This window comes from Thermobia domestica, chromosome 14 (genome assembly GCF_964235325.1).
Source record: "Thermobia domestica chromosome 14, izTheDome1.hap1.1, whole genome shotgun sequence".
Taxonomy (NCBI): Eukaryota; Metazoa; Arthropoda; class Insecta; order Zygentoma; family Lepismatidae; genus Thermobia; species Thermobia domestica.
The window spans coordinates 92421019-92435417 of NC_137467.1; the positions used below are offsets into that span (position 1 = coordinate 92421019).

Below are 14399 nucleotides of genomic sequence, written 5' to 3' on the forward strand. Positions count from 1 at the left end.
TCCTGGGTTTGACTTGCGGTCCAGTCAAATCACCTTTCATTCTTTGTAAGTTATTGAATTGACGCCCACAGATGATTTGGTGTATAAAAATAAGTTTAAATCGGTTGTTCCCTATTTTTATTAATATACGATTCAAAGAATCCATTCTCATTTAATATTTTAGAAGACTGTACTAAACTACTGTTCAGTACAATGGAAAATAAGGAAATAGGAAATAAAAGATAAACAATAAATAAGCAAAAATGGCCACAAAGTACCTTTATTTCAAAATAAAACAGGACGACTTTCAAAATCATACATGTTTCTTTGTGAGAAACGGACAGAATTTTCTTTATATGTATATAATTATAATATCTTTTTTTATTTAATGGGAAGTGTTAGTGACAAGATATTACAAGAAACACCACACTATGTTCATATTTACTCCTTATACACATTTTATACACATTTTTAGTTTCTTCTGATAGCAGAAAATGTCTTTGTATACGCTATTATATGATACAGAAATCACAATTTTAACGAGTTTAAAAGAACTTCATTTTGCCTGAATAAAACTAAACACTGTTAGAAGAATAACTTTGAACTTAAAGTTGTGATAGAAATAATTAGAAAGCTTTTCTGCACATGATTGCACCCTGGTGCATCTTGATCAAAATTTGATTTATATTTTCTTTGAAAGTTTTTCTTTCTAATTTAAAAAGGGATTGGACAGGGAAGAAAAATGGGTGTTAGGGTTGATGGATGAATTAATTACTTCCTTCTTTTGTTCGCTGCTAGAGCTGACTTCTCCTTGATTCCCGTTTCACCTAAAGAAAGAAACAAAATTCAGGATATGAGAAATACATCCAAATTTATCATGTATTGTTTGATACAGTCTAATGATAACAATTCCTACTCCGAAACAAGATTTCGAAATTTCTCGGTTTACATTAACAAATTATTGAATGAAATATGTGAAAGTTGTAGATTCAAACTACATTTTACACCTTAAAAATTAACAATTACTAAATGGGAAAGTTCTCTTTGTCTTTTTCATGAAGTAGTTTACTGCCTAGGTATATATGTAGGTAGGAAGAGTTTCTTCTAGATGACAGTATAATAAGTAGATGTTAATCTTTCCTGTGTACTGTTCACTTCAGTCTGTAGATTTTTGTGAGAGTTTATAATATCTTTCTTTTGCAAGATATATTTATTCTTAGCAGGTGGGCACAGAATAATCCTTTTCCCCTTGGTAGTTCACGTTACAAAAAAAAAAAAAAAAAAAACTAGGTAGTGCAAGGATTAATGGAACGAGACTTTACCAATTTTGAGACCAAGCGCTACGACACACGTTCCCAGTAAGCACACTCCCTAATTCCACTTCCAGTTGCAGTACTCGCCTTTGATAAAACATCAAGAAAATGTATCTCACTTTACACGGTAAGATACGACTTATATTAGTCTCGACGCTTTAAAAAACGTTCAACTTCATTTCCATCTTAGTGTATTTTCGCAACAATATTGCATAGAAAAAATAGCACACATTTAATTCACAATTCACAGAGTAGGTGAAAGTTGAACTTCAAGAGTACGATTAAGGCTACAGTATTTGGAAAAGACATTTTACTTCGATCTTTAGATCATTTTGTTGAGGATGGATGCTTCCTAGGCTTATTTTTAGAGGTTTTGTCACGAAAGTTTAAGAATTGTGTTATTTTATTAATGTTGAACCATATCATAAGTGACTTAATTAGGAAGTACAAAATAGGTTAATTTTGGAAAATTGATACCATTTCACCTTACAGAATCTATTCGTTTCATCATTAATATCGAAGAAAATAAAAGAAGTAAAAAGTTATCAGAAAATTTATACCACAACAACGTAAAAATTGAGTATTAATTAGCAGAGGTGAACACTGTGCATGTACTAGAACATAAACTTCAGAAAAAATATATGCCTCAAGAAAAGTGAACAACTTAAAGCGAATGCAGAAATTCCATAATAAGATTTCATAAAATGTGTTCATCATCGAATGTATTGAACATAATTAAATCAAAACATTTATAATGAGCTAAACACCTTGCAAGAACAGAAAATACGTCGGTGACGTACAGTATTAAGGTAATCTCTATCAACATAATGACTTTGTGTAGAACGAAAATAAAATGAAAGGAATTTTTAGTGTAAGCTTTTAGGAAATAATAATAATTGATTTCTACGGTGCATAATTTACTGATTACCTTCTCTTTTAGCCTTTGGTGTACGAAGCCTCAGAGTGAGGTATTTTAGTTTACGAACACTATGGCCTATGGAATCCAAATGTTCAATGTCACATTTACAGAAGCTCGCCATTGACTTCTGTTCTTTGCCATTGGATCCAGCTTTTACTTTGGATTATTATTTGCGCGACATTCATCTTAATCTTGTCCTCCCATCTCCATCTAGATTTTACTAATGGCCTTTTGCGATCAAGCGTTCCTACTTTCTTCTATTCTGGCTACATGGTCTGTCCACCTGAGCCTCCTGGACTTGATGACCGTAATTGTTTGGTAAACGACATAAACTACGCAGTTCATAGTTATGAAGTTCCCGCCATTCCCCACTCCCGTCCCTCTTGGATTCAAAAATTCGCCTCAGAATTGTATTTTCAAATAATTTTAGTCTCCGTTCCATCAAAGTAAGCGACATTGTTCTGAAACTAGATAGCATAAGAGGCACAATTATCGTGTTAGGTATTTTTAAGTTTCACATTCCTCGACAAAATACGCGCAGACAAATTTTAAATTAATTATAAAACAAATGCACTGTATTCAGTCGAAATTTGATGTCTTCGAGGACAAGTTTTTGATATGTTACTATTGATTTTAGTTATTTGTAAGTACTCACTCTTACCGAAAGTATTAAACGACATTTTAACGTATCAACAATTTGCAGTATTGCAGTACCATGAATTGGTACATTTAATTATGTTATAGTATATGAACATTGATAAATGTTTCATATAGAGAAATAAAGACGAATTCATACATACGAGCACTACTAATTAGTATTCAAACTGACAGGTACAAGGGGAAATTGTCGAAGAAAAGTAAGTATAAGTAAATTTTTACCTTACAACTCTTCTTAACTTATCCATAAGTTATTAATACGAAACGAATGAATATATTGAATTCTAAACCTAGAGTGGGACATTTTGATTTTCTTATGAAATCCATCCAAAGGTTTAACAGACGAATGCCAGATTAATTGCTTTAATTATATAACCTCCTTCTCACCCTTAATTATTATATTGCTCCTATAAAAGATCTCATCTACTTACATCTAGAACTAGTAAATATGGATAAGAAAGAGCAACGAAAATTCATGGATCAATGCTCATTTATTAACAATATTCCATAGAGAATCGAAAATTATTTGATGTGGAGATCATTGACAATATCTTAGTATATAAATTTGTGAAGGAAGTCTTTCAGGTCCGTATTTTTGAAAGCACTATATAAGAATTTACCTTGTAGAACTAAGAGAAGCAATAAAATGGACTGACTTTGGAACTCGAACCCTGAACCTTTCAAATGATATGAGAAAATATGAAATTTTCATCTACATCATGGTAAATAACCATGAAAAGTTTGTTTCCTAGAAAAGGCTTATTTACAATGACTGTATACCGTCTGAATGAATTGCTGACAGCATATTGCTTTAGTTTAACATGTTAAGTGAGAAGTATTCACTCTGATAGATTACATCGTTACGTAAAAAGCAGATCCAGTTAACATGAAATCATTCATATTCGTAACTTTTAAAAAATTAGGCAATTGGCTTCGCAATTTCGTTGAATGACTTCATTGATTGAGTGAATTGGGTTTCAAGAGGTCGTGAACACTGAAGCCATTAGCACTTGCTTTAATATAGAACAATGGGTATTAATATATTGTAGTCAAGTTTGAAACGAAATATGAAACCTGAAAATATAAATACATGATATAAGATTAAAATTAACTGGAAAGGAACTGGATGAGGTGTTTATACTCTGAGAAGAATTGTTTTATATATGTTAATCCCTGGACAATAGTTTTTCTTTGACTTTATAATTATACATTTAAATTGTAATTTATATGAATGCAGTGTGATTATGTAATTTCGGTTAATAAATTCCGATATATATAAGATTAAAATATGATAATATGTTAAATTATGATGATATTATATATATATATATATATATATATATATATATATATATATATATATATATATATATATAATACAACATAGGAAGATTAAAACCGTAATTATAGTGCCAAAAAAAATGAAACAAAAATTGATTTAAAGAGAAGCGGAAAATACGACGTGAAAGTAAACATCGGAGTTTAAAAGCGAAACCAAACAAGGTAAAACAGCAACCTATTTCAGAAGTACCACAGGAAATAAACAATTAGAAAATACTAACATAAATCCTATATAAGCACTCTACCTCGTGCCGTGTGATGACGCGCCGTCACTGTTGTGTAGTGATACACTTCAATATATTGTAAACCCATAAAGTTGATAGTTTTTCAACTAGCGCGTTGTTAGTAGGAATGCCAGAGGAGTGTGGGCAATAGGAGCATCAAGTACTAATTCATCACAACGACTACTACAGAGCAATATTTGCTATGTGTGGATACATTTTCTTAAAATGAGATGTGCTTATTAAGATTTATCTGGTTCCTATCCCCCTACTAGAATCTGATTAAGATAAACAGAACTTTGATGTGAAAATAATTTGCATTTCATTTCTACAAATTCAATTTCTTTCTGCTGTCAATTTTCACCAACTTGTGAGAAACATTAATAGATTGTGTTGCTCCTCAAATCAAGCTGTGAGGTTAGAAACATTCCCAAACGTGTCTCAGCGCCGTATGCAGTATGTTAGAAGTTTGGTTGTGAAACTACGGCTATAATAACATTATTTACATTTGGTTACACTTAGATGGAAAGAAACAGAAAATAGAAATTACGTTTGAAAGTATGAAGAAATAAAGGTAACGAAGAATTCCTCCTGAATAACATTCCGTATTAAACCTTTTAGAAAACAAGGGGGATCCAAAAATGACCGGAATCGTACTACTGCACTTGGCGTACTTGTAGCCTCTAGGGCACTGTGAAAGTGCTTATCCTGAATCAATATGTTGTGTGATGTCAACCGACTATGACGCGCGTGGTTTCTCTAGCAGTTCTGCCTGTTTATGTGTGTCTGTAGTTCACTCATTACACAAAGAAATTGCAGATTCTCACGAAGCTGTGAAGGTTTGTTTTTTATTAGCCAAGAACGCACCAGGAACTGTTGTAATAATTCAAACAACTTATAAAGAACATGCTCTCAGTAAAACGCCAGTGTATGAGCGATTTGCTCAGTTTAAAACGGGGAAATGAGCATTTAAGATCAGCCCCTTTCCGATCGTCCTTCAAGTGCGCAAACGCAGGACAACATTGTCAAAATCCGTACTCTCGTTGATGAAGATTGGTCAAACAACTCGAAGACTTATCCAGGTTATCCTGGAGCTTCATTCAGCGCATTTTGCACAACGATTTGGAAATGTTACGAGTAGCTGTTAATTCGTGTCCAGATCTCTTATCAAAGAGGAAAGGGATCGTCGTGCGGAAGCCTGCCGTACAAGGAAGGACGTAGACACTGAAGATCCAGAGTCTTTCAACCATATCATAACAGGCGACGAGTCATGATACTATAGACAAAATACCGAAAGTAAACAACAGTCAAGCCAATGGAAGCCACCTGTCTTACCTCGTGCGGAGAAAGCTCTTCAGGTTAAATCGAATGTGAAGACAATGCTGATCTTTCTTTTTTATACAACGAAAGGATCGTACACTCAGAATTCACCCCTCAAAACCAGGACCGTCGACCAACAATTCTATTTGAAGTGTTGAGATGGCTACCCAGAAGTGTGGTGCAAAAATGTTCAGTCTTGTGAAAATCCGGCGAGTGGTTCCTGCATCATTACACTCATCCCACGAACACGGCCCTCAGTGTTCGCCGATTTTTGGCCTCGACATAGACGATACCTTGACCCACACTCATGATACGTCAGATTTGGTTCCCGCGGACTTCGTAGTGTTCTGTTGGATGAGAAAGTAATTGAAAGGCGTTTTGAAGATGTCGACTAAGTCAAACGCCATGTCATGACCGTGCTAGCAGGTATTAAAGATACCGTATTTGCAAAGTGCTTCGAAAAATGGAATTGGCGTTTGGAAAAGTAGGTTAGCACTAATGCAGAGTATTTTGTGAATGATTAAAATTGTATTGGAAACAAAGTTGAATTTTAAACAAATAAACTTCATGCTGTCTCTAAGAAAACTTTGGTTATTTTTGGGACTCCCTCGTACCTTATTCTTGTCATGGATGATATATATAAGCAAACTACAGGGTGGTCCGTAATTGTGGAAACATCTAAGAAGTGGCAAACGTTGCAAAATCAAAATATCAATGAAAGTGGACAGTAAGGATAAGGGAATATATTTGAGATTACACCACAATGACACCCGATATCATAAACTTTACGCAACTATATTAAATAAAAACCACAGCATATGATATGTCGTTTAAATAACAAATTTTCTAGAAATCAAATCACACTGTTGTTTTTGCTCTTGCAGTAATCATTAAAAGTTATTATTGTTTTTTTCATTTGTAGGGTACCAGTTGACATACTAACACAAGATGACCATGGTGCATTCAAAGCTAATTAAGATTGCGCTGATCTCTGGAGAACGACGCACTAGGGTGATTGCAGATGATTTTAAGTACAATCTTCTGGAAAGCATTCCCATCCGCAATGGTACTGTGTTCAAAGGGCTGAAGAAATTCCAAAAAGAAGGATCTGTGGCAGATCGACCCAAGACTTGTAGATTACGCACGGCGACATACGAGGCTGCAACTGTGGCTGTTGGTATCATTCAGTAAAAATTCCAAGGGAAGAACGCGTAGTGTAGCTCTCGAAAGTGGTGTTATTTGCACCTCGATCATGTGCATTATATCAGTGAATAAGTGGCATTCCTATAAGCTGCTACTTTTAACAACACCTTACAGAAAATATTCCAGATCGTCGTTTGGAATTCGCTCAATGTGTCACTGAGCAGATACGAAAAGACATAACATTTGCCTCTGACGTTTTGTTTCTAAGTGTCGATCGAACTTAATAAACAGAACGTGTAGTACTGGTCACATAATAATCCGCATTGGTTTCATGCATCTGCAGTTGTTCCAGCAAGGTGATGGTGTGGTATGGTGTATGCAGAGGCTCGTGTTGTTGATGCATTCTTCATCGACGGGATCCTAACGGGTATGGTTTTCAGGTGACTATTAGAATATAGCATCTTGTCATCACTCCTGTCAGAGAATTGGTTATTATCTAATGTATTACAGCTAGATGGTGCCCCATCCATTTCTTTGAGAGCACCTCGATCAGAAGGCTTCTAACGCGTGGTTTAGTCGGCAAAGTGCTGTAGAATGGCCCCTCGTTCCCGCTATATATCCCTAAGAGACCATGTGAAGTGTGTTGTGTATGCGGTGAAAATTAGGGATGTTCAGCATCTCAAGGAACGAATTAGGGACATATGTTCCAACATTATAGCATCTCATAATAGACCGAAATGGAAAACAAATTGAACAGTGACTGGTTCTTGCTAATGACTAATCTATTTTGTTTGGGACACAACAAAAGACAGTCATAATGGTTAGCGCTAGACCAAACATGACTATACCATTCAATTGGTACTAAAATTTGCTATTAGAATGACATATCACATGGTATGGTTTCTATTTAAGATAATTGCGTAAAATCGAAGATGGTGGACGTTAGTTTGAAGTGTTCTTAAAGACTTTCCACATTTCTATTCTCCACCTTCATTGTTGCTTCGGTTATATTTTGCAGCGTTTACCACTTACTGTGGTGTTGCCACATTTTTAGACCACCATGGATGTTATTCCCAGAAACTTCGACTACAAAACAATCGAAGTCGTAGAAAAATACCTTCATGGGTTAAATTTCAACTTGGTCGAAACAATAGATACTAAACTTCCTCCTGTCTATAAATATTGTCCAGTAACATCTATTGATGTTAGGAGATCCTCTTTTGTCTACAAATTTCACAAACTGACAATAAATAATGTAGAGAAGCATCTTGTGATATAAGGGGAATTACTGGAATGAGTAAATCTTTAAAAATTATTTTTTCAGTGAAAACGTATAGAAAAGTAAAGCTCGTATTATTAAGTGTATAGGAAAATGTACCCTAAAATACAAAAGTGACGAAACACTAGAGATATTTTTCTCATATCACTGTGTTTACTTTAATCTCATAATTTGTGTGTTAAAAAGTTAGGATACCCTGTCTGATAATTGAATCATTCATCCATTTGGTATACAATTAAACATCATCCATGATTCATTCATTTATCATTAAATCATCCACAACTTGATCATCTATCATCCGCTCATCTAATTATCTATTATTGACTTTTCCATTGTTTAATAATCTATTCGTTCAATCAATAAGTATATACTCTTAAGCTCGTTTTTGGATCACCAAACTTACTATTAATTAATTAATTAGGGGTAATTTTTTGATGTTTTGTCAAATTAAAGTAACATTTAACTAGAAGCGACCATATTTAAGTTTTAGATCATGATCATAGCTATCAGCACATTCTATTTACGACCTTAATAAGGACTTTCCAGGCGTTGTGCTTATTATGCTTTATGTTCAGCAAAATATAAGGATTGAAATATCACATACACAAGCAATTCGACGGAAACCTCTTTCTCTATAGAAAAAGTGAGAGGCATTGTCGTTATTACCACGAGAATACTATGTACAGATAACAGAAACCTAACGTTATACAAAGTTAACGATGTCAGTGTCATACTTTAAAGCTAGTAATTAAAAAATATCAGATATACATCTTTAACCAAATCATATCAAAATTTTAATTTCCGAACATAACAGCTACATTTCTTGTGAAGTAATCTACAAAAGATTAAAAATGATATACTGATAGCTTTTTGTGGATGTTGAACTTATCACTTTTTAGCTTTTTTTCTTTTCGTCGTTTGCAATCAGTCACAGAAAAAGGAGACAGATAACTAAAGAAAGAGGGAGTTCTTTGAAGCTCTTGTTCAGCCGCTGAATTTGATTCATCTCCGAGAACACGCACCCAGAACAGAACAGACGGCTGCTTTAACAATAGAATGATTCCACGCATTACGGCTGCACTGCACTTGCGATTCCATTGTTTGTTTCCAGCCTTTATATGGGCAACTCGTTGCCTCGTCTCTTGTGCAACGACCTAGTTAAAGCTTGATTGAATTTCCCAAACAGCTTTTTAGCATCTTCTGTCTCACAGAAATTGAACACGCGAATAGATTGCGTACTGTATATATAGAGGAACTCATAAGGAAAAAGAAGTTAAACTTTCCGTAAGAGAGACTAAAGGAGATGACATTCACTTAAAAGTAACACTGTTTCTAACTAAATAGTACCCATGTGCAATACTATGGTAACAGTTTCTAATCACATGTAAATACGTGTTACCACAGGTATATTTTCAACCTAAAACACTGCTGATTATTACTACGCTCTATTGAAAAATTAGATTCCTTTCTTCCCTCCATTTAATGCGCGGGCCGTGGTGGCCCAGTGATAGAGCGTTCACCTTTGGTGCTTGGGGTCCCGGGTTCGATCCCAGCCCCCGCCAAGTGAACTTTGTGGTAGAAAAACACCGTGGGCGTGGATTTCCTCGGAGTTATCCCGTTTCCTCCCACTTTCTTCATTCCACCATTTCATTCATTACTCATCATCACCGTCTTCTTTAGCCTAACCGGCATAATCTTGGGACGTAAAACTCAAAGATTTCATTTTTCTCCATTTCAGACATTTTACATATTAATTGTTATTCATATATTCTCAGGGTCAGATCCAGGATTTCTTGAAGGGAGGGCACCAATAACTACCACTACATTTGATTTAAATTTTTAATTTTTTAAATGCCTTTAGGCATCTGGGGTGTGAATGAGGAATATTACATGTTCAGTAAATCCTATTCATTCAGCCTTCAGAAAATCCTTTGAACATTTACATGCTATTAGCTTCAAGGGGTTTTCGAGGGCGGATGGTTTAAGCGTGGTGACTGGAACCAAAGAAATTCTGGATTCTTTCTGCAAACCCCATTTTTCCGCTGGTAACACATTGCTCTTCCTTAGTTGCACTTGATGAAACACTCTGAATAGGTGTTTTTGGGGTAAGACTAACCAAGTTAACTTCAGTTTTGGCTTTAGAAACGAGTTGACAGAATTTAATGTAGCAAAAACTACTTAAAGAACGTTTGTCTCTGTAGCTTCGTAGACTCGAAGAAGAAATTTTTCTCCCTCAGCCAGTAATGTAGATGCTTGTGCAGATGGATCATTGAAAAATGAAACTGCATTTTGAAGTTCAGGGTTAGTTCTCAGAATCTGGAAGATGTTCTTCTTTCCTTGCGTGAACAAAGATGATGTGGTGTCACAGCCACTTACTGCATGTAAAAACAGAAATCGACCTTTGAAATTTTAAAGCAATGTTGCGCATCAATAGAAGAAAACATTTTATCAGAAACTTTGCCTAGTTCTGGCTACAAAAGATAGATAAGTATCTCATCGGGTCTAAGTGATGTCAGCAGTAGGTCAACATCTTCTTCTACTATAACTACAGGCTTATTATTGACGCTGGTAGCCAGTTAGATAGCTGTTTGCACGATGAGCCTGTTTGTATCATCATTTGCTTGAATCACAGTAATTCTTTGCGTTGGAGTTCTTTTGTGAGTTGCTGAATAAAACGAGACTTATTCGCCAAATTTGACAAAAACTTACTTTGTTCAACTGTTGAGTTCATACTTCCTTCAAAAACTATGTCAGGGCAAGTTATTTTGAAGGATCGTTTCTGTCTTTCGACATTTTTTGTTAATGTTGAGCTGGATTCATAACCATCAAACACTACTACTGAGCTATAGCCAAAGTACTAGATTACATAACTGCGGGTCTTTCTCATTCCACCCTCATCAGACAAATGATAATGGTACTAGTGCCAACTCATACTGAAAGAAGGATGACAGTCCATTTTTTATCCTATACTGTTCTTGTTACTCGTTGGTACAGTACAGTTAATGTTGTTGGTAGTACAGTATCTCGGAGTGTGTATTTACAGCGGAAAGTGACAAAACTCTTGAGTTACACTTGTAGACGATGACATGGAAATTCTTGCCAGAATTTTCCTTAGCAAGATATGTTCCGACTTTTTCACTGTTATGACAGTTAATGCTGTCGTTACCAACAATTCCTGTTGCTAAGGACATGATGTGATTTCGGGGAACAAAAGGCTGGTGATCTTGCTGCCATTCTTCAATCATTTCAATGTCTCTCATGTCGCGTTAGATAGAAGAGTTGGGTGCAAAGCGTGTTGGTTTCCTCCAACATATTCATGACAACAAACATTTCAAGATGCAACAAACTTCCATACAAGCTGGCATTTCTAAAATCCATTTGGCTAACGTTGATGAGAATATTCCCCTCCGTTGAGTCAGGCCCCCAAAAGTTTTCATGGATCGCATCAGTGCCTGCTCAATTGTCATGTCAGTCCATGTTCCTGCCCATGTTCTTTTAGTTATCTCTACGGTGAAGAATCCTTTTTTTCACAAAATCTTCATACTCTTGGGTAAATCTACTTTTAAGTTCACACATTTCTTGCAAATATAAGTAGTTTGCTTTAGCATATTGGAAATGTCCAGCAGCATGAAAGAAAACTATCAAATATCCCACACAATAAAGTTTTTTTTTTTTTTTTTTTTTTTTAGAAAATCCAGTCGAAAAAGAAAACAAGAATGAGTGTGTCCTGTCACCAATTAAATATATTAAGACAAAGTACGGTTAGAAATTTTAAAAATGATATTATAGTGTTTGCTGAAGGCTAGTTTAAGATAAAACTCTTTTCCTAATTGCGTGTCCTGTAGTGAATGTTTACTGACCTCTACGGGTCCGTAGACCACCTGTTGGAAACCACTGCTTTAGAGAATTGCATTTATTTGAAATTTAATGCTCTACAAGAAAGGTCCAATAAGATTTTTGGGTATCTTGCATAGTTTAACCCTTAAAGAATCCTGGCTTTTTGGGCTATTTTTTAGACTTTCAGTCAAGCAGCTACTGTATCATCACTATTTATCCTAGGATCATGGTTCATACCTCATTCTCTTCAGAATAGAGCTGGCTTTCAAATGGTACCACTTGCATGCTCATACCATATACCAGAAGCGGGAAAAAATGTTAAAGTGAAAATTTCGGAGGGAAAAATTTTTTTCTCGAATTTCGGCCCCCCTGGACCCCTCCTGTGTGATCGTAGTCATCTAAAAAAATCTGATAAATAGTACTTAGTATACTGAATGTGTGTGCCAAATTTCAAGTTTCTATCTTGAATATTAAGGGCGGCAGAATTTTTATCAAAAATTCCCACAATGCCCCAAATTACCATAAAACACTATGATCTCAGGGGAAAAAATTCCTGAGACATCCCTAATTACTCTAGGACTATAATTAGCCAATCATTCTCTTCAGAACAGAACTGTCTTTCAGGCGGTATTATTCACATGTCTCCATCATGTATCTAAGGCGGGAAATTCCTGGAAAAAGGGATCTTTTGGGGCAAAATTTCCCCTTTTCAACTTTTGCCCCTCTGGACTCCCCCTGTTTTTACGCAGAAATCAAAAAAAAACTTCTGGTAAACACTACTCGGTGGACTGAATGTTTGTGCAAAATTTCAATCTTCTACGTAAAAAAATAGGCCCGCCAGAAAAAATTTCCCTACCATGCCCCACTTTTACTCTATACAGAAGTATGTTTGGATAAAAATTCACTGAGACGGCCCTAATTACCCTAGAATAATAATTCGACTGTCGTTCTCTTCAGAATGGAACTGCCTTTCAGATGGTATGACTCACGTGGTCCTATCATGTATGTAAGGCGGGAAAATGACAAAAAACGGGATTTTGGAAGTAAAAAATCCCTTTTTTTTACCCCTTTGCCCCTCTGGTTCCCCCCTGTTTTAGCACTGACATCGGAACAAAAAATCTGGTAAATACTACTCGGTGGACTGAATTTTTGTGCAAAATTTTCTACGTAGAAAAATAGGCCCGCCAAAAAATATTGAACATAGGCTTAGAAAATGAGAAAAGAAATTTTTGACTTATGACGTCATCACCTCCTATGTCTGGACGCAGGACGGTCTGAAACCATACGTAATGTCTTCTACAACGCCTCTGGACTTGGAAAACAAAAAAAAAAAAAAAACCGGACGAAAAAGCTCAAATAGAAGAGAAATAACGCAATGAACCATGAAAAACGCGTATGGTACAAATTGTACCATAGGATCCCCAAAGGGTTAAGCACAAAAATAGAAATCGTGAATCGTGAAAATCGTTAAAATAGTTTTTTCAAGATGGCGGCGATTTCGCAGGTTTCACACCATTGACATCAATTGAACTCTCCAGTATTGTTCCTAATGCTATTCTGAACGTGTGTATCAAAAATCAGCTTGTTCCGAATTTGTTCCACTGATCGCCTCTTTTTTTAGTTTAACTCGTCTTAGGTAATAACTCTTGGGCGGAAGCGATGTTTTTAATTCTCTTGTTAAGAACACATAACATCGGCCGAATTATCTCGGCCGAATTTGTTAATGGAGTCATACCGTTAATATACTAATAGATAATGGAGACATTAGCAATGGCTATATATAGCCTATATAACATACATGTACGGTAGAACGAAGGGAAGAACTACACTATTTTCATAAGTGAATACACAAGGGATATCTCTAATTCTGTGGAAATGTAACTACACGGAAACGTAACTGCAGTCCATACACTAAAAAAAAAGGTGACGTCCATTCGGAAGAATTTCGAAGAATATATTTGCAAACATGGAATTTTGAGTGTCATGAAAAACACGAGAAATGATGTTGCACTTATTCGTTTCTGCTTCATCAAGTTATCCATACGCATATTCGTTTTCTACAGTCCACGAACAATGCTCCACACGAAGTCCTTACAGGTTTCGTATAACCATTTCGAACACGTAACATACTTCTTGCAGTTATAATCGGAAGCCGTGAGGAATAGTTATATCAACAGTTCGCGAAATTGTTGATGTTTTGCTCAGGAACACTCTGTGTAGCACCTGGAAATTTTTTCGGTTACTTTTATGTCTGATCGGTTTTGATCCAGAAATTTAATTGAGTGTTTTTCTTTGTTTCCATGTTTGCCAATACGGAAACCGAATTAGCGAGGAACTGTTTTAATGGGACTGGTTTGGTGAGGGTACTTAATTTGGCATTTTGTGGATGT

At 35.5% G+C, this 14399-nt stretch overlaps 1 protein-coding gene across 2 annotated transcripts in view; it reads right to left on the reverse strand.

The window, feature by feature from the left end:
• Positions 1–233: 233 nt before the first annotated feature.
• Mip (Myoinhibiting peptide precursor) overlaps positions 234–14399 on the reverse strand; it is a 471548-nt gene continuing 457382 nt past the window's right edge. For both annotated transcript variants that reach the window (XM_081738692.1, XM_081738691.1), the window contains exon 5: positions 234–806. In XM_081738692.1, coding sequence (XP_081594818.1) covers positions 803–806 — 4 coding nt within the window. In that variant the 3' untranslated portion in view covers positions 234–802. The remainder of the gene's footprint in view (positions 807–14399) is intronic.